This window comes from Adiantum capillus-veneris, chromosome 14 (genome assembly GCF_014529385.1).
Source record: "Adiantum capillus-veneris isolate H3 chromosome 14, ASM1452938v2, whole genome shotgun sequence".
Lineage (NCBI taxonomy): Eukaryota > Viridiplantae > Streptophyta > Polypodiopsida > Polypodiales > Pteridaceae > Adiantum > Adiantum capillus-veneris.
The window spans coordinates 8722981-8750304 of NC_140944.1; the positions used below are offsets into that span (position 1 = coordinate 8722981).

At 40.1% G+C, this 27324-nt stretch overlaps 1 protein-coding gene across 2 annotated transcripts; it reads left to right on the forward strand.

The window, feature by feature from the left end:
- The first annotated feature begins 17672 nt into the window (after positions 1-17672).
- LOC147441869 (uncharacterized) lies at positions 17673-26355 on the forward strand. 2 transcript variants are annotated; one of them, XM_086528266.1, is made up of 4 exons: positions 17673-18328; positions 25187-25264; positions 25345-25488; positions 25622-26355. In XM_086528266.1, the coding sequence occupies exons 1-3, from the start codon at positions 17796-17798 to the stop codon at positions 25466-25468; spliced, it is 735 nt and encodes a 244-aa protein (XP_086384392.1). In that variant the 5' UTR covers positions 17673-17795; the 3' UTR covers positions 25469-25488; positions 25622-26355. The 2 variants fall into 2 exon arrangements, with proteins under 2 accessions (XP_086384392.1, XP_086384391.1); XM_086528265.1 differs by having other exon boundaries at positions 17674-18328; positions 25345-25458.
- The last annotated feature ends 969 nt before the right edge of the window (positions 26356-27324 follow it).

Sequence of the window (27324 nt, forward strand, 5' to 3'; positions counted from 1 at the left end):
TTGGTGGGTCTATCCCTCTTTCTCATGGTGGTTTGTATTATGCTATGTAGACTAGTTTGAGAGCGGTAGGGAAGAGGGATGAGTGAACAAAAAGGTGCACATCTTAAAAGCTACCGTCAAGGTCGCTGGTCGGCGGGCAGTGCATCCTGGCCCTTCATCAACGCTCAATTCTGGAGCGGAATCTTTGCTGCAGCCGACGGATTGACGACAGGTCAGCAGCTGTAATAATCGAACTGCATTCTCTCAATCATTGCGAATGATTGCCAGCCTCGTCAGCAGCTGTAATTAATCGATCAAGCTCTTTTCAATGATTGCCACTGATTTTAAGCCACATCAGCACCCGTAATTCACCCCTATCAGCGCATGTTCTCTGTTGAATTGTACCTCTACTTCTACTGATGTAGGTTGTACCCGACATGCAAGGCGAATTCTCAGGTGCAACAGCAGCCCAGCTAGAACATCGACTGTGTAACATGCGACGATCATGGCCCGCCTCCCAGCGACCCTTGATGGTCCGGAATGGACACTTAGTGTCCATTCTCTCATAATACTTACTCCCCCATGGCTCCCGGCCTCCGCCGGTCGCTAAGGGGTCGCAGGTATTATGAGGAATGGACACTAAGTGTCCATTCCCTACCCCATCATGACCTCTCTCTCTCTCTCTCTCTCTCTCTCTCTCTCTCTCTCTCTCTCTCTCTCTTGCGTCGGATAGATCTTTAAGGTCTCTTGGGATAGTTTCCTAGGACGTTAAAATTCTCTTCTCTCTCTCTCTCTCTCTCTCTCACACACACACACACACACACACACCCCATAACTTTTTTCAATGTATGACTCCTTGTCCCATCGACCAAAAGCAATTGATAGCAAAGCTGAGAGAGAATGCTCTGGTTCAAGACTAGTTGGATAGATCTTTGATGTCTTTTGGGACAACAAAATCGTGTGTGTGTGTGTGTGTGTGTGTGTGTGAGAGAGAGAGAGAGAGAGAGAGAGAATTGTAACAAGTCTTTTAAGTTTCAGCACATGTGGGATAGATCTTTGAGGTCTTGGTTATGTATACGTTTGGCAAAAAACTTCATACCTAAATAAAAAACTCACTTAAAGAAGCCATCAATTAAAAGGAAGGTCAAGTTCCTTGAGTGAACAAAAGAGAGAGCAAGCTGTCAAGCCATCAACTTCGTTTATTAAACAATGAAGAAGCGATGCTCTTGAGATTGGGTATGCTACTCAGAGTTTTATAATAAAATTCAATAGCTAAAAGATGCCCGCGAATCTTGCATGCAAATTGCAAGATTCGTGGGCATAGAGGACGCCTTGCATGCAAATGCAAGGCGTCCTCTATGCAAGGATGCGCTTGCAAGCCCTGACGTGCTCACAGCACTATCACAAACCACCATGAGCATCGACTCCGTGCCTTCTTGTCTCGCTCAATGCAGCTAAAAGAGACCCTTGCTTGCACTCTTGCGATGAGAGAGAGAGAGAGAGAGAGAGAGAGAGAGAGAGAAGGGCCTCATCCTCGCCTCGACCTGGGACAGATAGAGCTGGCTGTTGCTACACGCGACATCGAGAAAAAGAAAGAGAGAAGGGTTGCCCGTAATAAGAGAGGGAAGCCAGGTGGGCTGCCCCGCAATAGAAAGAGAGAGAAAGAAGGGCAAGCTCATCTCCCCTTGCCTCCCGAGTTTGCGTTTCCAGAGGATCTATCCAAGGTGCTCTTCATTTTATGAATAAAAAACATCTATAAACCCCCTACTACTTGGGTGTCGCTTTTAAAAAAACATGTATTCACCATGGCATTTGAAGGGTTGTGCAAGCTAATCAACACGTCATCCGAGGATATATTATACTCAAAATAGCCTCTGATATTATTTATTTTAGCTCTTGTGAAAAGGATATTGCTCAATTCATGTCGTTTATAGAGAGGTATGTAGACGATCGTCTTGCTAGTAGACAATAAAATACCGATCCTCCTAAACAAGTAATGGATGGCTTGGAAAAAAATTGAGGCTTGTTTATTACTTCAAGATGCAACTATGGCTCATATAAATGGTCCCAATTCAAATTAGAGGTGGAAATTGAGCTGAAAAACAAGTCACCTATTGTAGAATCTATTGTTTCAAATGGTGGGCCCAAAAATTGGAGTCCTAAGGCTTAGAAGCAAGATGGAGCATCTTGAGCACCTTCACAACTCTTTAGTGTATCACAAGAGCCAAGTTGGAATGTGTATGTGATTTTTAAGCTAAATAAGTAGGGGGTATGGTAGGTTATGAGTGAACTAGGGCTTTAAAAAATGGGGTCTTTGAGTGAAAACAACAATTACAACCTAATGGATTTTAAAAATGGGTCTAAATGTTGATTATCCACGATTGTACAAGAACTTATAGTCCAATTGGGTAATGGTGGTGATTGAGTGGCAAAAAGGTTGATGCCCTTATCCCAATTACTCTCCCCTAGTTTTAACTCGAAACAAGTTGCTAGAGTTTTGGGTATAGTTAAAATGCCGAACTTCCATTCATGGTGTATAAATGCAAATAATAAGAACTTAATTTACTAGAGATGTATTCATTGAATCCAATCTGAGATCTACAATTGACAAAGCATGCAAACACACTCATCAATTATCAACGATGAAATGCACACAAATGCACATGCATACTCTCAAAAGAGCATACAAATATGCAATCGAAAGAGAACCTCTCTTTAAACACACATATAAGCATGTCAAGTCTCTCTCTCTCTCTCTCTCTCTCTCTCTCTCTCTCTCACACACACACACACACACACACACACACATGGAAAAGAAGAATTGCAAGCATTCGATAGAGAATATATGAGATTTCCTTAACATAATCTACATGAAAGCAATAGAAGCATAATCTTTTTGCCTCGAAGTAAGAGCTTAAATTAGAGCTAGAAAGAAACAACCTTCTCGTCACATATGTACCTAGGGTTCCACTAGCAAATGTGGATGATTGAACACTGACTCAAATCTAACTTAGAGATGCCAAAAGTAAAAACTTTGAACTTGCTTAACACTAGGTTGGTAATGGGACACTTTTATGTCGTGGGACACTTTTATGTCCTGTTAAGGGACCATTTTCCTTGAATTATGTCAAGAGTTTCAAAATGGATTTTGAGGTGCCATCTCTCTGGAAAGTTGTCTCATGAGCTGAAAAAAACTCGACATTTTTTTGGAATATCAATTCCATCTTTAACCTTGTCCTTGCACAACATTTCACAACCTAAACTGTGTGAAAAAACGGGTCCTGTTTTTGGCTTTTTTCAACTTTTTGCAACTATACCACTCTAGAATTCATGTTTGTGAGGTCTATAATGCTAGAGAACTATCTTTACTGGTCCTCAACATGTCCTGATGCTTCTAGGGAGAAATAAATGTTAAAGTTGTAAATTATGACCAAATTACAAAAATTATCAAATCCTGTTTTTTAGCCAATTTTAGCTCTTCTATGATTTTTCTGGTGGCTTTCATGATATCCAAATGCAGTTTTGATTTTCTATGTCGCATATTGTAACATAAAGCTAATATTCCTTGAGTTTTGGAGCACCTAATATCCTATTTTGCATAGTAGACAACGATGGTTGATTTTTTCAATTATAGAAGAAAACGAAACATTCTAGTATATCAAGTATAGCTTTCTCAATATTGTTAGTTTCTTGTGACAACTACATGTATTTTGTAGGTAGTAACCATATCTAGTCATAAGGATCAAATTTGGCTAGATATTGAATAGTTTCTATGGGATTCTACAACTCATAATGTTGAACCCAGTTTTTTCATGTTTGCTGTATTTAGCACTTCATCTTTGTCCCCAAGATTCCCCTTGGTAAGAGATGTATTATTCTTTTGACATGCTCCATGGCTCCTTATGAACCTAAAGGACAATAGGGAACTAAGAAAACATGCATATATTATTTATATTGAGCATGGCTATAGAAACTTTGATGATAGGTTTGCAGAATGGTAAAAATTCAACTTTTTTGTACCTATTTCTTTTGGCAAAACAAAAAACAGTGAGTGAGAAGCAATCATATGTTCTCATCACCAACCCATTGAAGTTAACTAGGGAATTTATCTCAAGTCCTACAAAAATCCCTAATCTTATTTTAATGCAACAAAACATAAGAAATGATTGTTTTGATGAAAATGTACTATTCCATCAACTTTAGAGGCTTGGTGTGACGAAAAGATGAGAAATTGACAAGTTTCTTATTTTTTCCATGTGTAGTAGGCCTTGAACTATAACCTCATGAAAGGATTTTACAAAATGAGTGGATTTACTATGGTTTTGGAGGTTTTTTTCAAAACCCTGAAAGGACACTTTTATGTCCTGTTAGGTTACCAACCTAGTGTTAAAACTTAAGACAACTTAAGAAATTAGAATCTTACTTGCAATCATTTACACTAGTTTGGTACCAAAACAGGACACAATGTCTTCTTTTCAAGGTTTTGAATAAATTGGCAAAAAAAGAATCTTCAACATTATTTTTTTAAGCTTTAATACGATAATCATAAGAGTTTTTAAAATTTCCTCCTTATACTTTTGAGCTTATCATTATAGATAAGTGGGCCTATAAAGAGTGCTCTCACAAAACTCCATGTATTGTATATAAAGGATAGATATGTTAAGCTTAAGAAAAAATGTCAATGCATAGAAAAGAATTATAGGTAGCACAAAACTCCACGTAATGAATATAAGGATAGGTACAATAAGCTTAAGAAAAAGTGTCAGGACAAAGGGAAAAATTATAGGTAGCTTATCTACACTAGGCCCACATGTTTTTCTATGTTTCATTTAATAAATAATGTTCTAATGGTGTATTAAATTATATTAAGTTATGTCGGTCCTATACACAACTTTCATGCATGGGACTATATATGAAGGAAACATTTTTTTTGTCTATTTGAAGATTCTTCATGGTATATAGACATGGATGCTATCCAAGTGATACATTAGCAAAAAATTATAATTGCTTATATAAGCTATAAGTAGGATATATTCTTGTATCTCAATATTGTACTCACTAAAAATTTCATATTTCACCGGAGAGATATAGGCTACCAAAATAAACACAACTTTGAAACTTTTGGTCAATTTCAAGAAAGCATAGGTAATTCCTCAACTTAAACACAAAAAGAGCATCTATAATCTCATTTACATGGTTTTATAGGTGACAAGTTTATATTCTTGATAGATTATGCATGACAAAATTTTCAAAAGCAACTTAAAATATGAGAGTTTGGACGCCCAAAAAATATGTTATTTCTAATGTTAACATAAAGGTTCATTTGGATCATAGCTTTGAACCATAATTTCATCAATGCTTTGATAGAAACTTTGAAAATCCAATTTTTTTTCCCTTATCAACATTTTCAAGAATGCATTTTTTTGCTTACTACGTGTAGTAGGCATGAAAACTCTGTTGTTAATTTTCTAATTTTCATAGTAATTATCTAATATCAAGAATATGCAAGCTTGAGAAATATGCAAGCTCTTCCCCTCCAAACTTTTCAATACCTCTTTGATTTTGCTTATGCTCTGTTTACTCATACTACCTAGTGAGATAATCGGGTGTCGCTTAAAAAACAAAACATGTATTCACCATGGCATTTGAAGGGTTGTGTGACCTAATCAACACGTCATCCAAGGACTTATTATACTTGAAATAGCCTCTAATATTATTTATTTTAGCTCTTGTGAAAAGGATATTGCTCAATTCATGTCGTTTATAGAGAGGTATGTAGACGATCGTCTTGCTAGTAGACAATAAAATACCGATTCTCCCAAACAAGAAATGGACGGCTTGGAAAAAAATCGAGGCTTGTTTACTACTTCAAGATGCAGCTATGGCTCATATAAATGGTCCCAATTGGAAATTGAGCTAAAAAACAAGTCACTATTGCAGAATCTATTGTTTCAAATGGTGGGCTCAAAAATTGGAGTTCTAAGGCGGCTTACAGGTAGGATGGAGCATGTTGAGCAACTTTACTATTCTCTAGTGTATCAAAGAGCCAAGTTGGAATGTGGTGTTTTTGAGGCTAAATAAGTAGGGGGTATGGTAGGTTATGAGTGAACTAGGTCTAAAAAAATAGGTCTCTGAGTGAAAACAACAGTTACAACGTAATTGAATTAAAAAAAAAGGGTCTAGATATTGATTATCCATGATTATACAAGAACTTATACTCCAATTGGGTAATGGTGGTGACTGAGTGGAAAAAAGGTTGATGCCCTTATCCCAATTACTCTCCCCTAGTTTTAACTCAAAACAAGGGTTGCTCGAGTTTTGGGTATGGTTAAAATGCCAAACTTCCATTCATGATGTATTAATGCAAACAATAAGCACTAAATTTACAAGAGATGTACTCAATGGACAATTGAATCCAATCTGAAATCTACAATTGACAAAGCATGCAAACACACACATCAATTATCAATGATGGAATGTGCACAAATGAACATGCATACTCTCAAGAGAACATACAAATATGCAATTGAGAGAGAACCTCTCTTTAAACACACATATAAGCATGTCAGGTCTCTCTCTCTCTCTCTCTCTCTCTCTCTCTCTCTCTCTCTCACACACACACACACACACACACACTCATGGAAAAGAAGAATTGCAAACATTCAATAGAGAATATATGAGATTTCCTTAACATAATCTACATGAGAGCAATAGAAGCATAATCCTTTTGCCCCGAAGTAAGAGCTTAAATTAGAGCTAGGAAAGAAACAACCTTCTCGTCACATATGTACCTAGGGTTCCACTAGCAAATGTGGATGATTGAACAGTGACTCAAACTTAACTTAGAGATGCCAAAAGTAAAAAATTTGAACTTTCTTAAACTTAAGCTAAATAAATTAGAATCTCACTTGCAATCATTTACATTAGTTCGTACCAAAACAGGACACAATGTCTTTTTTTCAAGGTTTTGAATAAAATGGCAAAAAAAGAACCTTGAATTTTATTTTTTAAAGCGTTAATACGATAATCATAGAGATTTTAAAATTTCCTCTTTATCGTTTTGAGTTTATCATTATAGATAATTGGGCCTATAAATAGTACTCACACAAAACTCCATGTATTGTATATAAAGGATAGGTATGATAAGCTTAAGAAAAAATGCCAAGGTATAGAAAAGAATTATAGGTAGCACAAAACTCCATGTAATGAATATAAGGATAGTACAATAAGCTTAAGAAAAAGTGCTAGGACATAGGAAAAATTATAGGTAGCTTATCTATACTAGGCCCACATGTTTGCCTATATTTCATTCAATAAAAAAATATTCTAATGGTGTATTAAATTATATTAAGTAATGTCAGTCCTATACAAAACTTTCATGCATGGGACTACATATGAAGTGAGACATTTTGTTTGTATATTTGAAAACTCCTCATGTTATATAGACATGGATGCTATCCAAGTGATACATTAGCAAAAAAATATAGTTGCTTATGTAAGCTATAAGTAGGATATATTCTTGTATCTCGAGATTGTACTCACTAAAAATTTCATATTTCACCGGAGAGATATAGGCTACCAAAATAAACACAGCTTTGAAACTTTAGGTCAATTTCAAAAAATCATAGGTAATTCCTCAACTTAAACACAAAAAGAGTATCTGTAATCTCATTTACATGGTTTTATAGGTGACAAGTTTACATTCTTGATAGATTATGCATGGCAAAATCTTGAAAAGCAACTTAAAATATGAGAGTTTGGACGCCCAAAAAATATGCTATTCTTCGTGTTAACATAAAGATTCAATTGGATCATAGCGTTGACCTGAAATTGCATCAATTCTTCGATAGAAGCTTTGAAAACCCTTTTTTTCCCTTATCCGCATTTTCAAGAATGCATTTTTTTGCTTACTACGTTTAGTAGGCATGAAAACTCTACTTTGAAGGTTAATTTTTTTATTTTCATAGTAATTATCTAATATCAAGAATATGCAAGCTTGAGAATTATGCAAGCTCTTCCCCTCCAAAATTTCCAATACCTCTTTGATTTTGCTTATGCTTTGTTTACTTATAATACCTAGTGAGATAATTGGGTGTCGCTTAAGAAACAAAACATGTATTCACCATGGCAATTGAAGGGTTGTGCGAGCTAATCAACACATCATCCAAGGATTTATTATACTTGAAATAGCCTCTGATATTATTTATTTTAGCTCTTGTGAAAAGGATATTGCTCAATTCATGTCGTTTATATAGAGGTATGTAGACGATCGTCTTGCTAGTAGACAAAAAAATACCGATCCTCCCAAACAAGAAATGGATGGCTTGGAAAAAATTTGAGGCTTGTTTATTACTTCAAGATGCAGCTATGGTTCATATAAATGGCCCCAATTCAAATTAGAGGTGGAAATTGAGTTCAAAAACAAGTCACCTATTGCAGAATCTATTGTTTCAAATGGTGGGCCCAAAAATTGGAATTCTAAGGATTACAGGCAGGATGGAGCATCTTGAGCAACTTTACAACTCTTTAGTGTATCACAAGAGCCAAGTTGGCATGTGTAGGTGATTTTTAGGCTAAATAAGTAGGAGGTATGGTAGGTTATGAGTGAACTAGGGCTGAAAAAATAGGGTCTTTGAGTGAAAACAACAATTACAACGTAATTGATTAAAAAAAAGGTCTAAATATTGATCCATGATTATGCAAGAACTTATACTCCAATTGGGTAATGGTGGTGATTGAGTGGCAAAAAGGTTGATGCCCTAGTATCCCAATTACTCTCCCCTAGTTTTAACTCGAAACAAGGGTTGCTAGAGTTTTGGGTATGGTTAAAATGCCAAACTTCCATTCATGGTGTATAAATGCAAACAGTAAGCACTTAATTTACTAGAGATGTACTCAATGGACAACTGAATCCAATCTGAAATCTACAATTGACAAAGCATGCAAACACACTCATCAATTATCAACGATGGAATGCACACATATGCACATGCATACTCTCAAGAGAGCATACACATATGCAATCGCAAGAGAATCTCTCTTTAAACGCACATATAAGCATGTCTCTCTCTCTCTCTCTCTCTCTCTCTCTCTCTCTCTCTCTCTCTCTCTCTCTCTCTCTCTCTCTCTCTCACACACACACACACACACACACACACACAGACACACACACACACACACACACGTGCGCACACATGGAAAAGAAGAATTGCGAGCATTCAATAGAGAATATATGAAGTTTCCCTAACATAAGCTACATGAAAGCGATAGAAGCATAAGCCTTTTGCCCCGAAGTAAGAGCTTAAATTAGAGCTAGAAAGAAACAACCTAAGGTTCCACTAGCAAATCTGGATGATTGAACACTGACTCAAACCTAACTTAGAGATGCCAAAAGTAAAAAATTTGAACTTACTTAAACTTAAGCTAACTTAAGAAATTAGAATCTCACTTGCAATCATTTACACTATTTTGGTACCAAAACAAGACACAATGTCTTTTTTTCAAGGTTTTGGATAAAATGGCAAAAAAAGAATCTTCAAAGTTATTTTTTAAAGATTTAATACGATAATCATAGAGTGGCAGTCACCTCCCTCGTTTCCAATAGGACGATGACTCTCTTCAAGATATCCTTGACCACTGTAGCCATCCTCCCACTCTCTACCTTCCCCTCTTGCATGGTGGCGCCAAATGCATCTCCCTATGATTACCACCAATAGCTGCCACCACTTATCAACCTCATGGCCGTTGAAAACAATCGCTCTCTCTCTCTTTGTCTCTCTCTCTTCAACCGTCGTCCCACTCTCCCTCTCTCTTTTGCATGATAGTGCTAAGCTCCTGCGGTCCCCCTCTCTCTCTACACAGTAACTACCTCGAGATCTCTCTCAACCACTCATCCTCCATTGGTTGTTTCCCCCACCTGCCTACGTCCATAGCCATAAAAATGTAAGGCGTGCATGCAACCACTATAAAGAAAGAGCTGCTGCCATCTAATCTCATCCTCTCGTCCATGAACCAGTTCGATCTATCTGAACTAACGTCAAGCAACCCTCCCTCCACCAGTGGCGTCGCAATCAACAGCTAGAGCTGTCACTACTAACATCTTACGAGGGGTGGGCTACCACATCTGCATGCACAGACTAAACCCGTCCTTTTCGCATGCACAAAATAATAAGCTGCAAAGTCTCATACAGATCATCCTCCTCGTCACCTGCCTCGATTGGCCAAGGGATTCGTGGAGTGTGAGAATCTCTCCTCATCGCCCGCTGAAGATGGTTGATGCATCTTGTGCTCTAGCACCATCAAGACGTCACTCATCAACCGTCTCTCTCTACCTGCAGCGATATAGAGTCAACAACCAAGTCCCCCATTTTTGTAGCACGATTCCCACCATGCAGCCCACCTCGCCCTAGTCTGACAGCTTCATTTGGCTATGCAACTCTCTCCCACGCACCAAACTGCATTGCCATATGGTCCACCTCACATCAGATACGGTAAAAGGCAATGGCGGCCATTAACTCATCTAGCCCACTGTCAACTCACAGTACAAAGGACCCTTTTGACAAGAACACTTTAACAATTTTTATTTTTATTTTTTTTAATTTTCATAGCTTTATTGGAATACCTCTCGAGTCTCACATTTTAAATTGAAAGAAGAGGCGCAACACATACACATTCGGTAATGGCAGACGGCCAGCCAGTAACAAAAATAGTTATGTAATGTTGATACCACCCAAGAGATGATATTGAAGATTCAAATACACAAGCCAAGACAAAGACGACAAATATAGAAGCGATCATGACCATCAAAATGGTGCTCACAAAACTCTGAAACTCATGAAGTTTACAAGATAGACATGATAAATTTGATTTGGATGCCACCAATGATGGACACAAAGATACACTATATCTTCTCACTTTAGGATATCATTACTACCAATGATTTTTCCATTCTTAAGTTGTCATCATGTAGGAGTTTCTCTGTGATTGAACAATAATCATAAGGCTCTATAACATCTTGTGACTCTGAATAACCCTAGCCTACAAGGCCTCCATTGACCTACTCATTCCTGAGGATTGGCCTTTGCCAGATCACAAGGTGATAAAGCGTATCAAGCTCACGTGTAATTTTTATTTTTATTTTTGCACGACATCCGGTCCTGTACCTATTACCCGTCATCGATAACGTCTATAGCTCAAAAAAAAAAGATTAACTAGCTAGCTACCTTTGTAGTTATAAGTTTGAGACATTTGTTCGTTGTTTCCCTGCTTTCAAACTCTCTTTTGTAGCTTTGCTACAAACTACATGTATAATGTGGCCCATGAAAATTGACAAGAGGCTATTTGAATTGCTAGGATGAGCCAAGTGGTACTTGTAATTGATTTCATGCTAAGCTATAATATATGATTTTTACATGTCTGCTTTCAAAAGTTGATATTATCAAATGTTAAAACAACACCCATTTGTATGACTTAAACTTTATCGAGCCGACATTTTCATGAAAGTTTTCTTCATATTAGAATATTTGAATAGTGTATTTTTATATTTTTCTCATTTCTAATTGCATCAAACATGGTTTAACATCTGTACTTTGGTTTGGTCTATCTTGAATGACATTAATCAAATGATGATTTTGCTGCTGGCCTTTATTTTCAAAACGTGTTTAGCCTTTGACAGTTTGATTACTAGTCACTTCTTCAAACCACCTCCAGGATAGAATCAAGCAATTTGCAATATCACAAGGATGTATTGTAATTTATTTTAACTTTGCGATTATCGAGTCAAGGTGCCAACACTGTACGTTCTAACTGTGTACTAATATTAAATCAAATTCTAGATAGGCATGATATTCTTTTATTTTATTGCAAATTACAAACACAAAATTACCACATTTTGAATTTGTTCAATATACTTTGGTGTAAGTTTGACAGTTGCAGCTTTCTCTTACTTGTGCCTCTCTCCACATGCACACACTGGTATATATATTTTCAAATGCAGTATACCATCCATTTACATACATCCAATACCTCCTTGCTTTCTTATTTTTTGAGCTATGAACATAGCCATTTCTAATATGGTGGCTTGAACTCCGCAATATATATGGAGTTTTTACTGAGAAGATTTTACATTAAGCCATGTAGATACTCCCATGAGCTACGATACTCTGCATTAATGAACAAACAGTTTGTAAGTGATTTGGTATACTCCAAAGTAGTGGCAAACAAATAGTAAACATATTTCTCTTTTATGTATTGTCTGGTCCATTGTCACATGCACACAAATTCGCCGATTCAGGTTGTGTGTCAATGCTCATCTTAGTGCAGATTCGCCGATTTAGGCAACACCACTTGACAATGCAAATTCACTGGTTTAGGCAGCACACAACAAACTACAGCTTCATGATTTATAAACAATACCAAATGCAGACTCTTCGATTTAGGCAGCATTAGTGCAGATTCACCAATTTAGGCAGCACGTCTTATTCGTGTAGATTTGCCGATTTAGGCAACACCGATCACAAAATCATGCTGCAAATGGCTGGCCACCACTGTAACTGGTATGATTTTGTTACCCAGATACATAATGAAAGTGATTTGGATTTGGACTTATATTGTGGAATTGGAATTGGATTAGGATTTGGTATCTGATGAATTTTTTTGTCACGACGGTGTTTATGTCAATGGGACTTAACATTTATGAGATAGATGATGAGTGTGACCAATGATATCTTGATTCATCAGGGTATGACATATACTACTTGTTCTAGTGGTATGGGACACTAGAATAGGTAGTATGTGGATGACGGTAGGCATAAGCAATGTTGATTAGTTTCATCAAATTTTTTTGCTTTTACTATGTGATATTTCTAACACAGCACACTAATCACTGTTTTTGACAAGTATGTTTTGCAGACCCTTATCTTCGCAACTGAGGACAGTTGCTTTCTTACGGAGAGGTATGTAATGGAATTGATATTTTGTTACTTACTGCAGCTCACATGTGGAAAATGCATATCTGCTCTATGGAATGTGCAAAGGATAGCAGATTCATTATCATTGTATTATTAAAGAGCTCTTTGTGAGCTATAGTCACTTTATGTCCGAGCGAACACAATGTATTCATTTTTTAGCATTCAGAAATCTACAAAGTATATACGTGCAAGAGAAAAATGCTCACTCTTGCACGGGGGGAGATTGCACCCAGTGTCTACGTTGTTCTTCTCTCTAGTCCACTCTTCTCTCTCACTGTGCTGGCGTAGCACTCCACTGTAGGAGGTGCGCTTGCACATGCTCTCTCCCTCTCTCTATCTCTCTATTTGCATACATCGTTGATTATGTGCTAAGGGATTTGCCAGGTATGTAGATTTGTGCGTTTCATGGTTGCAATATGATATGTTTCTCTATTTGGCAGGGCCACATCGCCTTCCGCTTGTAGTGCACGCGCGGGCGTGCACACACACACACACACACACACACAAAAAGAGAATAGATGTGACAAAAATAGAGTGTAAGAAGTGTAAGAGGTGCAGACATGATTATAGGGTACACGTCATGATTTAGCATAGTCTAAGAGAGAAGAGCAGAGAATCTTGCAAGTGAATGACCTAAAATTATAGCCCCAAACTCCACGACACCCCTTCTTGTGGAGTTTGGTATTTAATTTATTATCTGAGTTTTTTGGGTGCCAAAATTGGAGGCCCCTCTTTTGCATCTAGTCCGCTTTAGTACTTGAGTGGAGCACATCACTTATTGCCTGTCCCATAAGGGTGAGTTCTCACTAGAGCTACTTACAAGCAGCCATAGTGGCTTATTGAATAAAAAGTCTAAAATACTGTGCATAGATGAAATGGCTGAGGGATGCCCCTCTTTTACATCTAGTCCGCTTTAGTACTTGAGTGGAGCACATCACTTATTGCCTGTCCCATAAGGGTGAGTTCTCACTAGAGCTACTTACAAGCAGCCATAGTGGCTTATTGAATAAAAAGTCTAAAATACTGTGCATAGATGAAATGGCTGAGGGTTATTATTTGCCAGCACCTCCTCTTTAACTCCCAAAATTCCAATCTACAAATCATCATCAACTCACTATTAGTAAAATCAAATAGACAACACATAATTAACCATTACGTTAGCCATCCTAAAATGCAATTAAGCACATACAACAGGAGGGTGCCTAGTCTCGCAACATCCCTCCCACTAGGGATAGCAGTTGTCATTAGTTGCTCAATAAAGAATCAACTGGACCGTGAGTGATGGAAAGTGTGGGGAAGGTCTGGAAAGTTGTGAAAAAACTTTTTAGGCATCCATTTGGCATCCTCTCTAGGGTGGCCTTTGAAAGTCAAAAGATATCGGTTATAAACCATGTGAGTGTGTGTGGTGGTGGTCTCATGGTCAAGTATTTGTGCAGGGATGAACTGCTCTTCTTGGTCCACAAGTGAAGGTGGATCCTCGTAAATGTGATGTGTGGTAGGGGTCCTCTGAAATGTCTTAAAAGACTAATGTGGAATGCACAGTGAATGTACCAATGTGAAGGTAAGTCTAAACAAAATGAAACATCATTGATCATAGCAAAATTTTGAATGGAAATGAGAAGCAAGTTTAACAAAAACATTAGTATCAACACTTCTGATCCTTCGTTTTCAATGCAAAGCAAAACATAATCACCTTCCTTAAACTGGTGTGCCTTGCGGTGCTTGTTAGCATGCGTAGTCTAAAGTTCCTATGAATGTTCAATGGCAGAATGCACACTTGCATAAACATCATGAAAATTAGCAATAAAATCATCAGTGGTATGCACAACATTAGAAAAACATGAAGCAAGAGCAGGAAAAGAGTGACCATACACAATTTCAAATGGAGATTTACTTGTGGCAATGTGAGTGGTATTGTTATATGCGAATTGTAGAATATGTGGGTAAACATTCCATTTCTTGGGTTGAGAAGAAACATAAGCTTTTAGCAAGTCATTGATAGTGCGATTAGTGACTTCGATTTGTTGACCATTAGACTCAGGATGGAATGCAGGAGTAAAATCAAGTTAGTTCCAAGATTTTTAAAAATAGTATTCCAAAAAGCAGTACGAAATTTGGAATCTCGATCAAATATTTTCATAAAAACCTAATATCTACTTCCCCAAATGATTTTCCCATATTAAACTGATCATTTAATATAGAAAATACCAGGGGGAGCAAAGGTTGGATATTGGAAAGACCGATCTCAACAGGGGATCCAAAAGACGAGAATTGGGGATCCGGATGGGGATGCTCTGCTAAAGAGCATAGTACATCAATGGAGTTTAAAAGACCCCTAGGTTGAACACCATCAAGACCCCTAGGTTTAACAACATTAAGACTTCCATAGGGCAAAGTTTCAATTTTTTAACTCTAAAGGTCATAAGCCATGGAAACTTGGCTTAGTGACTAAAAGTGCTAACTCTAGAAGTCAACAAAAGACAATCAGCAAGAAGATAAATGAGAGGGCGAGCTGGGAAGAGGACGGACTAGGAATCACACACACACACACACACACACACACACACACACACACACACACACACACACACACACACACACACACACACGCACGCACGCACGCACACACACACACACACTACACTTTCCACAAAGCAAATAAGACACATGCCAGGCATGCAAGAAACCCCCAATTCTTGCCTGAATCCTATTGGATGGACATAGAGGTGGACCAATGAGGGCTCAACTACTGTAAACTAAATTTCTTATTTTATAAATACTTAAAAAAACAACCAATAAGAAACAATCTCCCTAAAAGACTATTGGACAATCAAAAGGTCCAATGAGAATTAAACAGCTCCTAAATTTGCTTAATTCCTATTGGCCAGAAGACTAAAAGGTCCAATAGGAACTTTGATAATTAAATTTATTATTTGAGCATATACAAGGGGAAAAGGGTGCACACTTGTCACAAGGCTTTTGACTGGGCCTCTGGCTAAAATATTCAAGGGCCAATAGGAAGCCAGCATGAGTAAGTGGCAATAGGGGTCGACCAAGATGAGAGAGGGGGTTGATTTTGAAAAGGCATCATTCAACACACACACACACACACACACACACACACACACACACACACAAGCTCATGTATGAAGTGAAGAAAGTCTATCTCCTTCTCAAGCTTTAATGGAAAGCTCTTCATCTACTCCAAGCTTGTGAGAAGTGAGGCCTACACCGACAAACTCTTGGCTTGGTATGCAAATCCAACCAAGAGACAAGCTCCAATGCATGCTCATCTCCTCTACCATGCTAATTACTAAGCTATGCTAAGTTATTATGAGTGATTATGTGAGGAGAAATACTTCTTTCTCATAAGACTAATTCTTTTTCTTCTAAGATTTACTCTCATACCCCACCAGCTCTCACCATCTTCAAAGGTGTGTGAGGTCTTGGGTCTGAGACCAACGAGGAATTAATTTGTGTTTTAGAAAGTGTTAGCTTAGTGCTTGAAGCTTTCATCTTCATTGCACTAGCAAAGGTATTGAAGGAACACAAAGAATTGTATTGTAAAATGTCTCCCTTGATGGGGGAAACCTATAATACAAAGCCTATTGGAGGGGGGACCGGCTCCACGTGCATCCGGTCCTCAAGTGTTGTCACGTGTTAATCTCTCTCTCTCTCTCTCTCTCTCTCTCTCTCTCTCTTTTGAAGTATTGTTCATGCCTAATTCTAACTAGTTGTTATGCTTTTGTTGCTCTCTCTTCAACCAAGCACTCTTGCTATGCTCATTAGGAATCTCTCTTAATGAAATGCTCACTATGTCTATGTAATTTCCGCTACACATAAGTAATTGCCCAATAAATGTTACAGATATTATGACTTTAGGCAAACCATGATGTGGAAAGACAGCTTTAAGAAATAGAAGTGCAGCTTGATGTGTTGTGAGTGTTTTCTTATAAGGAATGAAGTATGCTTGTTTAGAAAAATGGTCAATAACAGTCCAAACATCATGTTTGTGAACAGTGAGTGGAAAACCAGTAACAAAATCCATTGAAATGTGTTTCCAAGAATGGAAAGAGGGTGTAGAAGTCTCAATTTTTTACATGTTGCTGCTTTGATCTTTTGGCAAATCAAACAAGTTGAAACATACTGTTTAACATCACTTTTCACAGCAGGCCAATAGAAATCACGACATAAGTTTTGAAAAGTAGCAGCAAATCCTCTATGTCCAACATAGGGTGGTTTGTGCAATTCTTCAATGATCAATGTATAGAGAGGCGCCCTACGTAGCTATGGGCTTGCCTCGTGCAGCCAGAGCCACCAGCGAGGCCTCACACAGACAGAGATCGAGAGGCCCGATGGGGTTGCAGCCTTGCTTGGTGCAAACAGAACCAGTAGATATGCCTCATTGAAACAAAGATAGAGACAGAGAGATGCCCTGCGGGGTTGCAACCTTGCATCGTGCAGAGACAACAGAGCCCTGCCTCGCGAAAGTTTGAAAGACACCACCCTTTCCATACGAGGATTCGCTAAGTGAGAGAGAGAGAGACGTAGTTTCCTGACTTAGGAACATGGAAAGAGACTCGAGAGGTCGTAATGTTTTGCATGCAACCCAACCAGGCCCTATGGATTTCCCAAGATTCTCGTCAAAAGTGGAATTTTCAAAATGTGGCACCCCCTACTACTTGAGTAGCACACTTGAGATTCTCTCTATTATTTGTGACCTCAATGGGGTAGAACTTAGAACGTCTTGTTGTCAATTCTTCGTCAAAGCCATCATAAGCGGTTCGTTCCTGTTCCTTGCGCAGATCTAGTGAAGAAGCAGAAGCAGAAGCTTTTCATCAAGCTCGCATGGCGTCCTCGCCTGTGGCGGTCTCTCCAACTGCTCAGCCGGAATGGAGAAAAATGAACAAGCAGGCGCTTCGTGATGCCCTTGCCAGTAGAGGCCTTGACACAAACGGCCTCAGGCCTTCGCTCATTCAACGCCTTGAAAGCTCTGTTAAATCTCTTGCTGCTGCAGAGGCCGTTGCGTCCTCTGGTGCAGATGAACCTATTGAAGCATCGCAGAAGGAAAGTTCCAGCCAGATCGATTTACAGTCAATAGAGCAAACACAAACACCCAACGCTGACAGTGAAACCATCGCTCCGAAGATCTCTAAGATGTTGGATGACAAAGTAACACAAGAAGCCATGGACGCCAAGGCATCTGCCTGTAAACGAGATGTAGTTGAAGTCAAGTCTACTGCAGAGAATGGAAAAAGCGAGCATAACTCCGGGAATACAGCCCACCTGTCAGACCTTGAGAAGAAGCGATTGCGTGCAGAGAGGTTTGGTGTGGGCTTGCAAGTTTCAGAGCAGGAGAAGCTGGCACTTCGCGCTGAGAGGTAGCTTTCTGCCATTGCACATTCTATTCACATTTGGACAACGTAGAGCATGTGAAAGATGCATGTGTGCTAATGCGAGCAGGGAACCTTATTAAATTATGTATTTGTCAATCAAAAAGAAATGTTGTATGCTGCATGAAAAGGTTGTTGACTGGTGGAAGAACATATTTTGATGAAAGAGCACAATTATGACATGATAATTTAGTTTTATATTTGGATGCTTAGGGGCCGTTGTTGTAGACTTCATGCATCACCAATCATGCTTGTGTGTACAACTGTCTACATGGTACAAATCTAGCGGTGAATAAAAGGAAGAAGATGAGAAGTTCAATACACTAGATCATCTGGAATGGAAAACAAAATGATACACACTTTATGTCATTGAGACCCTTTTGTGTTTCTTGATGTCTACAAGATCCACAGCTTTAGCATGAGATTTAAGTGCAATTGGGTTTATGACTACATGCTAGGAGGCGAGATGACTTGTGTCCATGTCTAGACACAAAAAGGGAGATGTTCCAAAATCATCCGAGCACCTTGCTGAATGTCTTCTACATAAGATCACCTTGCTAGATGCATGCTGCCTGCTTCATAAGGTTATGAGCTGTGTTGAGATTTTTATGATGTGATGATGATGTGTTCTTGTTTTTCTTTTCTTTGAGTTGAACGGAGGCAATCTGTTATTATTTCAATCTGTCCTTAGCATGTTTTGGATTCGTGCCATACTATTTTAAAAGTTTTATGGTATTGTTGTCTATTAGGATTGAAATGTAGATGTTTTTCTCGTCATTTATCTGGCCATCATGTGTTGACTTGCAGTCTTAAGTTGCACCGTATTTCAGGCCCCGAGTGAAATACAGAGATTGAATTGAGAGCTCGTCTCTCCGCACGGGAAAGAATTGACCATTGAGTCTGAAAATTAGAATGGAGGGGTTACTCCGGTTCTTGTGCTTGCAAAACAGATTCTCTATAACAAATTGCTGACGTGTCAAAGCCTAAAGAATGGAGCCAACTTGCAGATGCCGGCCGAGGGGCCTAAACCCTAAGAAGAACAAGTAACAGAAGAAGTTCTACCAACTTATGGGGACTCCGTCTGATGGGGTCCAAGTGACGAAAGGATTAGACTGAAGCAGGATCCGCACACACGCAAAAACTGATGACGTTGCAGATTTTTGAAAATTGCGCTTGCATGATGACGTGGTAGGCTGTATGGATTTCCGCGTTTTACATTGGCCGGTGACGTGGTAGCTGTACGGATTTCCGTGATTTACGCTGGCAGCTTTTTGGCTTTGCTTTTGGACCAGATGCTTTTGAGTTTGAAGGCTTTTCACTGTAATTGCTTTTTAGGCCAAGGGCCTTCAAATATGAGGCTAGGGCTCATTCTCTGGCATGCTTCCTGGCGAAGGTGCAGAGTCTGGAGTACCGGCTTGTACTGTGTTGATGCAATATAAAGAAATACCGAAAGGGGTGCCAAGGTTTGGGGCCAATACTCTCTGGGGTGGAATTCCGCCACTCCGTGTTGCGTGTCGTCTCTCTCTCTCTCTCAGTTCAGTTGTTATTTGAAGTGCTTAAAGTTGTTCAGTCTGTTCTTTTCTATTGGCATGTGGGACCCGTCTTGTGACAGTGGTATCAAAGCATCAGGCATGTGCTTTTCTGAAAGCATACCAGTCGTACAAAAGAGTAGATAGAGCTATTGGAAATTTATTTGAGGTATCTTCGTCCTCCAACTCGGACTTACTAGCCACTCCCACCCTTACTTCATCGCGCATCGGGCGCGCTCCCGTCTACATCGCAGTGTCTTACAGGGCATAAGCCATAAAGAACCCAATACTTGGAATTCATGGATTCAGCAGAATATTTGCAGTTTCTACTCAACGAGCTTCTCGACATTCTTTCGCGGCATCCTCATCAGAATCTTCCGATGCTGTAAAGTTTTCACCAATTTTTGAACTACATGTTACCCCCTCTGATGCCCCAGGTGATACCTCCTCCTCCGGCACCAGAAAGTACGAGAGCTTCCAACCGGCAACCTTCTCAGCCATCTGTTCCGATCGAGGCTTTACAGGATTCTTTGACAAATTTATCAAGGATTACTCTAAAGTTGCTACTCCGCTTACGCAACTTTTGATAGGAGGGGTGAAAGGGTGGAAGACTTCAGGTCCTTACCGTAAATGTAACCCCTTTGTTGTTTGGAATGAGCGTCTCGACGAGAGCTTTCTGACACTAAAGCACTTGGTGACTACCGCGCCAATATTGCACATTGTGGATCTTAGCAAACCGTTTGTGGTTGAAACGGATGTTAGTGATTATGCCATTGGTGCGGCGTTATACCAGGATGGGAATCCTGCTGCGTTTGAAAGTATGAAACTTTTTGACACTGAGATGCGTCATCCAACATATGAGAAGGAGCTTTACGTCGTAGTTCACGCCTTGAGGAAATGGCGACACTACTTGTATGGCTCTACGTTTGTTGCATGGACAAATCATCACTCCTTGCGCTATGTCTGTGATCAGGGTGATCTCAGAGGCCGGAAGCAAGAGTTCGACTTTGAGATCCGCTATAGAAAAGGATCCAGCAATCGAGTTGCCGATGCACTCAACAGGAATCGTGAGGTTAATGCCTTGTCTATGGCTGAAATCTCGACGGATTTATATCTGTCTCTCCCAGGGCTATGTCGTTCCGATGGCTATTTTGGCAAGATATGGAACGAAGCGGGGCATGACTGGTGTATAGATAGGCTTGGGTGGTCCGGAGACCCAAGTGAGTCATGCCAAAGAGACGAGACAGTGACAATATTCCATTAGAAGTCGACTATTGCTCAGAAATGGAAAAGTCTGCGTGCTGGAAATCGATGAGGTTCTACAAAGGATTTTGTTCAAATGCCATGATGTTCCTTGCGTTGGGCACCCAGGCATCCAGAGAACTTTGGCTTTGGTCAAGCGATATTTCTATTGGCCAAGGATGCGCTCTTACATAGAGAGCTATGTGAAGAGATGCGCTCAGTGTCAGGTCAATAAGGCATAGCGCCTTAGGAAAGCTGGCTTGCTACATCCATTGGAAATCTCAGATGCCAAGTGGCAAAGTATTTCCATGGACTTCATAATTGGTTTGCCAAATACTAGTCGGGGCAATGACGCCATTTGGGTTGTGGTCGATAACTTACAAAAATGGCGAAATTTATTCCAATGAAGTCGATTTAAAAAAGCCATGAGTTGGCGGTTTTATCTATCGATCAGATTTATAAGCTGTATGGTCTGCCGGAGGATATCGTGAGTGGTCGAGATACTAAGTTCATTGGGCGATTTTGGCGAGATGTGTTTGCTCATCTTCAGACGAAGTTGAGTATGTCGTCTTCTGACCATCGTGAGTCCGATGAACAAACTGAGAGGGTAAATCAGACGTTAGAGGACATGTTGAGAGCCTATTTCTCTCACCGGCAGTCTGATTGGGAAAGGTATCTTCCACAATTAGAGTTTGCCTACAATAGTAGCAAGCATTCTGCTACTGGATTTAGCCCATTCATGTTGATGTATGGATTTGAACCTAAATCCACAATTGCTATTAGCTTAGAAAAAGTCAAGGAATGCCAGGCTCCTAATTTCTTGTATGACATGCAAGAAATGCTCGAATTGGCTAAGGATAGTATAAGAACGACTCCTGATCGAGTCACTACTTATGCTAATCAAAAGAGATCTCCAAGAACTCTAAATGTGGGACAATGGGTCTATTTGAAGATACCCAAGGATTCCAAGACCATGCGAACGAGAAAACATTATAAGCTTTCAACTAGATATTGTGGTCCATTCTTGATCACAAAGCAAATTGGCCAAGTTGCCTATAAACTGGCTCTTCCTTTGGATGCTAGTTTACATCCGGTGTTTCATGTCAGCCGCCTTAAAGAAACCTTAGGCGAAGCCGACGTTGTTGTACCTATTGAGGAAGATGTATGGCAAGATATGCCAATTGAGTATATTCCTCGAGAACCAAAGGCAGTTTTAGATCATCGTACCCATCATTCGCGCCAAAATGCTTATGACGAGTATTTAATAAAGTGGAAGGGTCAATCTGAAAGGTTTGCTACTTGGGAATCAGTTACAGCCTTGAAAGCTCAGTATCCCCACTTCATTGATGAGGACATCAATGGTTCTTAAGGGGGGAAGTATGTTATGTCCCGCTTACAGGAGAGGGGATCTACCCTAATTTCTAAATGAGAAAACTGATTGTCCCTCCGATTGTCCCTTGGAATGTCCCTTGAAAATTTTGAGCTAACTTGAGTTGTTTGCAGATATGTTGTAATCACAGACGATTACTTTCTTTCAAGAAGGGGGGATGTGACAAACTGCTGATGTGTCGAGTCCGTGATTGCCCCTCGAACGGGATCTGAGGGTTGGCTCCGTTCTTCACAATGTCCCTTGAAAATTTTGAGCTAACTTGAGTTGTTTTGCAGATATGTTGTAATCACATACGATTACTTTCTTTCAAGAAGGGGGGGGATGTGACAAACTGTTGATGTGTCAAGTCCGTGAAGAAAGGAGCCAACCCTCAGATCCCGTTCGAGGGGCAATCACGGACGATTACTTTCTTTCAAGAAGGGGGGATGCGACAAACTGCTGATGTGTCAAGCCACTGAAGAACGAAGCCAACCCTCAGATCCCGATCGAGGGGCCTAAACCCTAGAAGAATTAGAACTAGCAAAAGTTCTCACCAACTTACAGATTCTCAGCGAGAGGGGCAAACTCATTAAAGTTTTACCTACTTATGGGACCTCGTTCGCAGGGGGCCCAAGTCACTAGAAGTAAAGCCGGTACACATACACACTCAAATTTTTCTTGGATCACCTTTTCTTTGTCTTTCTTCGTTGCTTCCGCCTATTCTCGTCCTCATTGGAACTAGAGGAAGAGGAATTGTCGAAACTCTTTGAAGATGAAGAAAAGTCTTGCATGGCGAGTTGATGACGTGGCAATTGCACATACAGATTTTCGCAATTCACGCTGGCTGTGATGATGTGGGAGCAATACGGATTTCTAGATTTTGCTTTGACATGATAACGTGTCAGACTATACGGACATTCTCGGATTTTGTGTAGACAGGCTGCACGGATTTTCGCAAAATGCGTTGGCAGTTGTATTGGGCGCTAGTGTTTTTGGGGCCAAATGATTTCGAGTTTGAAGCTTTTCATGTAAACTGCTTTTTACAGTCCAAGGGTCTTTAAATATGTGCAGAGAGCTCATTCTTTGGCACTCTTCCGGGTGAAAGTGCAGAGCGTGAGTACCGGCATTGTACTGAGTTCAAGCAATATAAACTAATATTGAAAGGGGTGCCAAGGTTTGGGGCCAGTGCTCCCTTGGGGTAGAATTCTGCCACTTCCCATCTCGTGTCGTCTATCTCTTTCAATTCAATTGTTATTTGAAGTGCTTAAAGTTGTTCAGTATATTCTTTCTGTTGGCACGTGGGGCTCGTCTTGCGACAGTAGTTCCGTGCCCAGAGGTATTGGCGCCAAAGTCTAGTGCCCCTTTCGGTATGTATTTTTATATTAATGCTTGAGCAAAGTTACAAAGTCTGAGGGTCCTCTCTACTGAACTGCTCGTCAGCAAATTGAGTGCAGGAGGCTCTCTAGCTACATATAGAAAGGCCCATGGCCTCTCAAAAGCAGTACATGAAAAGCTTCAAACTTAAAAGCTTCTTGACCCAAAAGCTCTCAGCGAAAAACACGGAAATCCGTACGCTGCCACCTCAGCACCCGTCAGTGCGTTCTGCGAAAATCCTTACGTTGTGCCACGTTAGGAGTCCAGCTACGTGAGTACTTAGAGTTAGTGTCTATTGAGCTAGTTTTTGTCCCATGTTTGTTTTGCAGGCGTAATCGAGGGCGACTACAATTGTTTCAAGAGGGGGGTATGCCTCAAACTTATGACGTGGCATGGCCTAAGTTGTAGAAGCTGGTAAAGGGACCCAAATAGGGTTAGGGTTAAAAACTTAACCCTACCCAATGGATAGAACCCGCCAAGGGACCTAAACCCTTTATAAATAAAGGTGGGAACCAAAAATTGAGTAGATGTTGACGACGTGGTATTGTTGTACGGATGCTTGTCGCCGACTGCTGACGTGGCATTGTACGGACGCCCGCGTTTTATGTTGTAGCTCTCGAGGCACCACATTTTGGACCCTTTGGTTTTGGATGTGTAGCTTTTCATGTAACTGCTTTTGGATAGCCCAAGGGCCTTTATAAGTGTGCCAAGGCCTCACTCTTTAGCATATTAGCTTGGGAGCACTGCAAGAGAGAGATCCTCGACAATGTGCTCATGTGAAGCAATAATAAAGAAATACCGAGAAAGGATGCTAGTCTTTGGGGCCAGTGCATGTGGGGACGGGAACTCCGCTGTTCCGTGTTGACTCTCCTCTTTTCTCTCTCCCTCTTTTCAAGTTCAGTTTAGTTGTTTGTAGTTTTCTCAAGTGTGTTGCTATAGATCTTTGGGCTTCTAGTGTCCTAGTCTATTACAATTGTGTAACCCATAGTCTTTTCCGGGCGCGTCCGATTGGGGAACCATACTCCTGGACGTGTCCAAGTTTGATTGAAGTATGATTGGGGCTACAATCCTCACGTAAATATTGAGCATTTTTCTAGCTTCCCTTATGTTCCTCGGCGCTCCCTGATGTACTTTAACCACAAACCTCAAAGTGGCATGCCTCATGATTTTAACAATTTCTTTTCTTAACAACTGAAGCTTGTTCAGTTGTTTTTGAGGAATAAGTTATTCAGTCTTATAATGGTGGAGTGCAGGCATTTTTTTTTGGGGGGGTGGGGCTTTCACCATTTGTGCATATGAATCTTCCATTATTCAACGTTAATCTGTCTACAGATTTGCTGGTGTAGAGGGTAAGAAAAGCTCCACGGTGAAAGAGCCAGAGTCTGAGAGGAGGAAACAACGTGCTGCAAGGTATATCGTGTATATATCGTCTTTTGAGCCGCACTTTTCAAGCTATTCAAAGTTGTAATTTTTGACCGTGTTGTTTCTAGGTTTGGAATTGTAGAGGAGGAAAGCAGGAAAAAGACACGTCAAGAACGATTTACACCTGCCTCAAAACAAGAAAAGTCGTCTGAGGCTGATAAAAGAAAAGCAAGGGCAGCAAGGTGCTTATAAGTTACTCTCTAGGTGTCTGTGTATGTCCTTATGCTTATCACATAATTTGCTTTTTATGTCATAAGAATAACGCTTGATAAAAAAACTCATAGGAGGATCTCTTTTGCGCAAGATAAAAGACATTGATTTACGCAGCTTTTATGTGTGAAACAGGTTTGGTGCAGCTACTGAGCAGACTGAATCCAAGGAGAAGTAGGATATGGAGTGTGATGGGTGGTAACGGGACAAAGGCTAGTAGCATCTGCATGTTGCATGATGGCTGAATTGTTGTTGTTGTGTAATTGCATGCTTTTTGCCTATGTTTTCGAATGTGTGTGTGATGCACATCAGTGGCCGTGCTTTTCAATTTTCCGGTGTGTACAAACTGAAATTTTTGGGTAACCCATTGGGAAAGGTAAGGAACCCCACCTTTCTTGCATGTATGGTTTTTAGGTTTAGGACCCTCAACCTGTACTTTTTTTACCCCCCCTTCAGTAGCTAACTTTTGGCAGGTTGTAGGTAGCAGATTTCGGTATAGTCATGTGCATGCTAATCAGTGAGTATCTAATTTGCTTGCCTGTGCGACTTTCAGTGGTGGGATCTGAAGCATGCATTGTGTGGATGACTGTCTACATCATCATGCCTCTTAAGTTTTGGGGGGGGGGGGGTGTGTGCGGGTGTGGGGTGGGGGGCACGGACTCGTACAGAGATTTGTTTCAGGACTAAACCAGCTGTATAGTCCTGGATGGTTTGTAATGTGAGCTGATGAGACGTTATTTGATGATCCAGATTATCCTGTTGCTTAAGTTTATAGTAAAGCATTTGGTGTACTATGATACTTTCTGTGTAGTTTCCTTTAGTTCCGATAGCTTTGTTATGCTGGTGTTTTTGCAGAGCGAACTTTCAAATTGGGATATGTGAAGTGAGTGTCCTCTCTCTGTTATCCCCCCCATCCCTCGTACATGTATTATTTTCAGCACTCGTCTTTTTTCTGGTACCCAGAGGAGAGTAAAGGGGCTATTTATCTCACAGCAAACAATTTACTCCTGTGTCCAATCACGGGAACTTGTTTTATGAGCGTTGCTTGCATATTTTTTTCCGCAAGGGTGAAACACACCTACAGTAAAATCCTTGTGAGAAGTGCACTGTGTAGTTGCAATCCCATCTCATTAGTCTAGTTCATCGATTTTGGCTTGCAGCAATGGTAGGCAGGTGGGCTAGTGCTGGAACAGCTAAGTAGGTATGTGTGCTTTGAAGTGTTCCTTAAGATTGTACCAGTTTTGGGAGCTATTGAGACAGTCAGTGTCCAATCTCAATAGTTTAGTTCAATGATTCTGGCTTGCAGTAAATAGTGCAGGAACGGCTGTTGGGTAGATTATAGGTTATACCAGTTTTGGGGGCTATCCCTTTACTGGTTGGCCCCCATACATAAATGACATCAATGAAACTCTCTCTCTCTCGTGCGCGTGTTCGCAGCTCTTTTTGTGAATTCTTTAAGTTTCAAACGCTTGAGTTGCACATTCTGTGTTAGGGTCTTCTTGATCGTTTTTCTGTTAAATTAGGAAATGTAGCCTTTGATCTTTGACAACTCCCTAGATACATACACACTGAGTTTATAATTTTCTTTGTTGTTATTTTGTCCATACTTTATTTTTTCATTTAGACTTTGTATCAGTTTGGTCTTTTGGCCTTTTGAAGACATTTCATCTCTCTCTCTCTCTCGCTCTCTCTCTCTCTCGTTGTGGATAAAAAGGAGATATATATTGTGTACAGAGGGAGAGCTATAATATGCTGTGTACAAGAGTTCTGGGGAACACTCTCTCTCTCTCTCTCTCTCTCTCTCTCTCTCTCTCTCTCTCTCTCACACACCCACCCAC

Coding starts and splice junctions, on each gene's coding strand:
- LOC147441869 (XM_086528265.1), top strand. CDS start 17,796: ATGGCGTCCTCGCCTGTGGCGGTCTCTCCAACTGCTCAGCCGGAATGG. Junction 18,329..25,186: donor CTGGCACTTCGCGCTGAGAG/GTAGCTTTCTGC, acceptor ATCTGTCTACAG/ATTTGCTGGTGTAGAGGGTA. Junction 25,459..25,621: donor AGAAAAGCAAGGGCAGCAAG/GTGCTTATAAGT, acceptor TGTGTGAAACAG/GTTTGGTGCAGCTACTGAGC.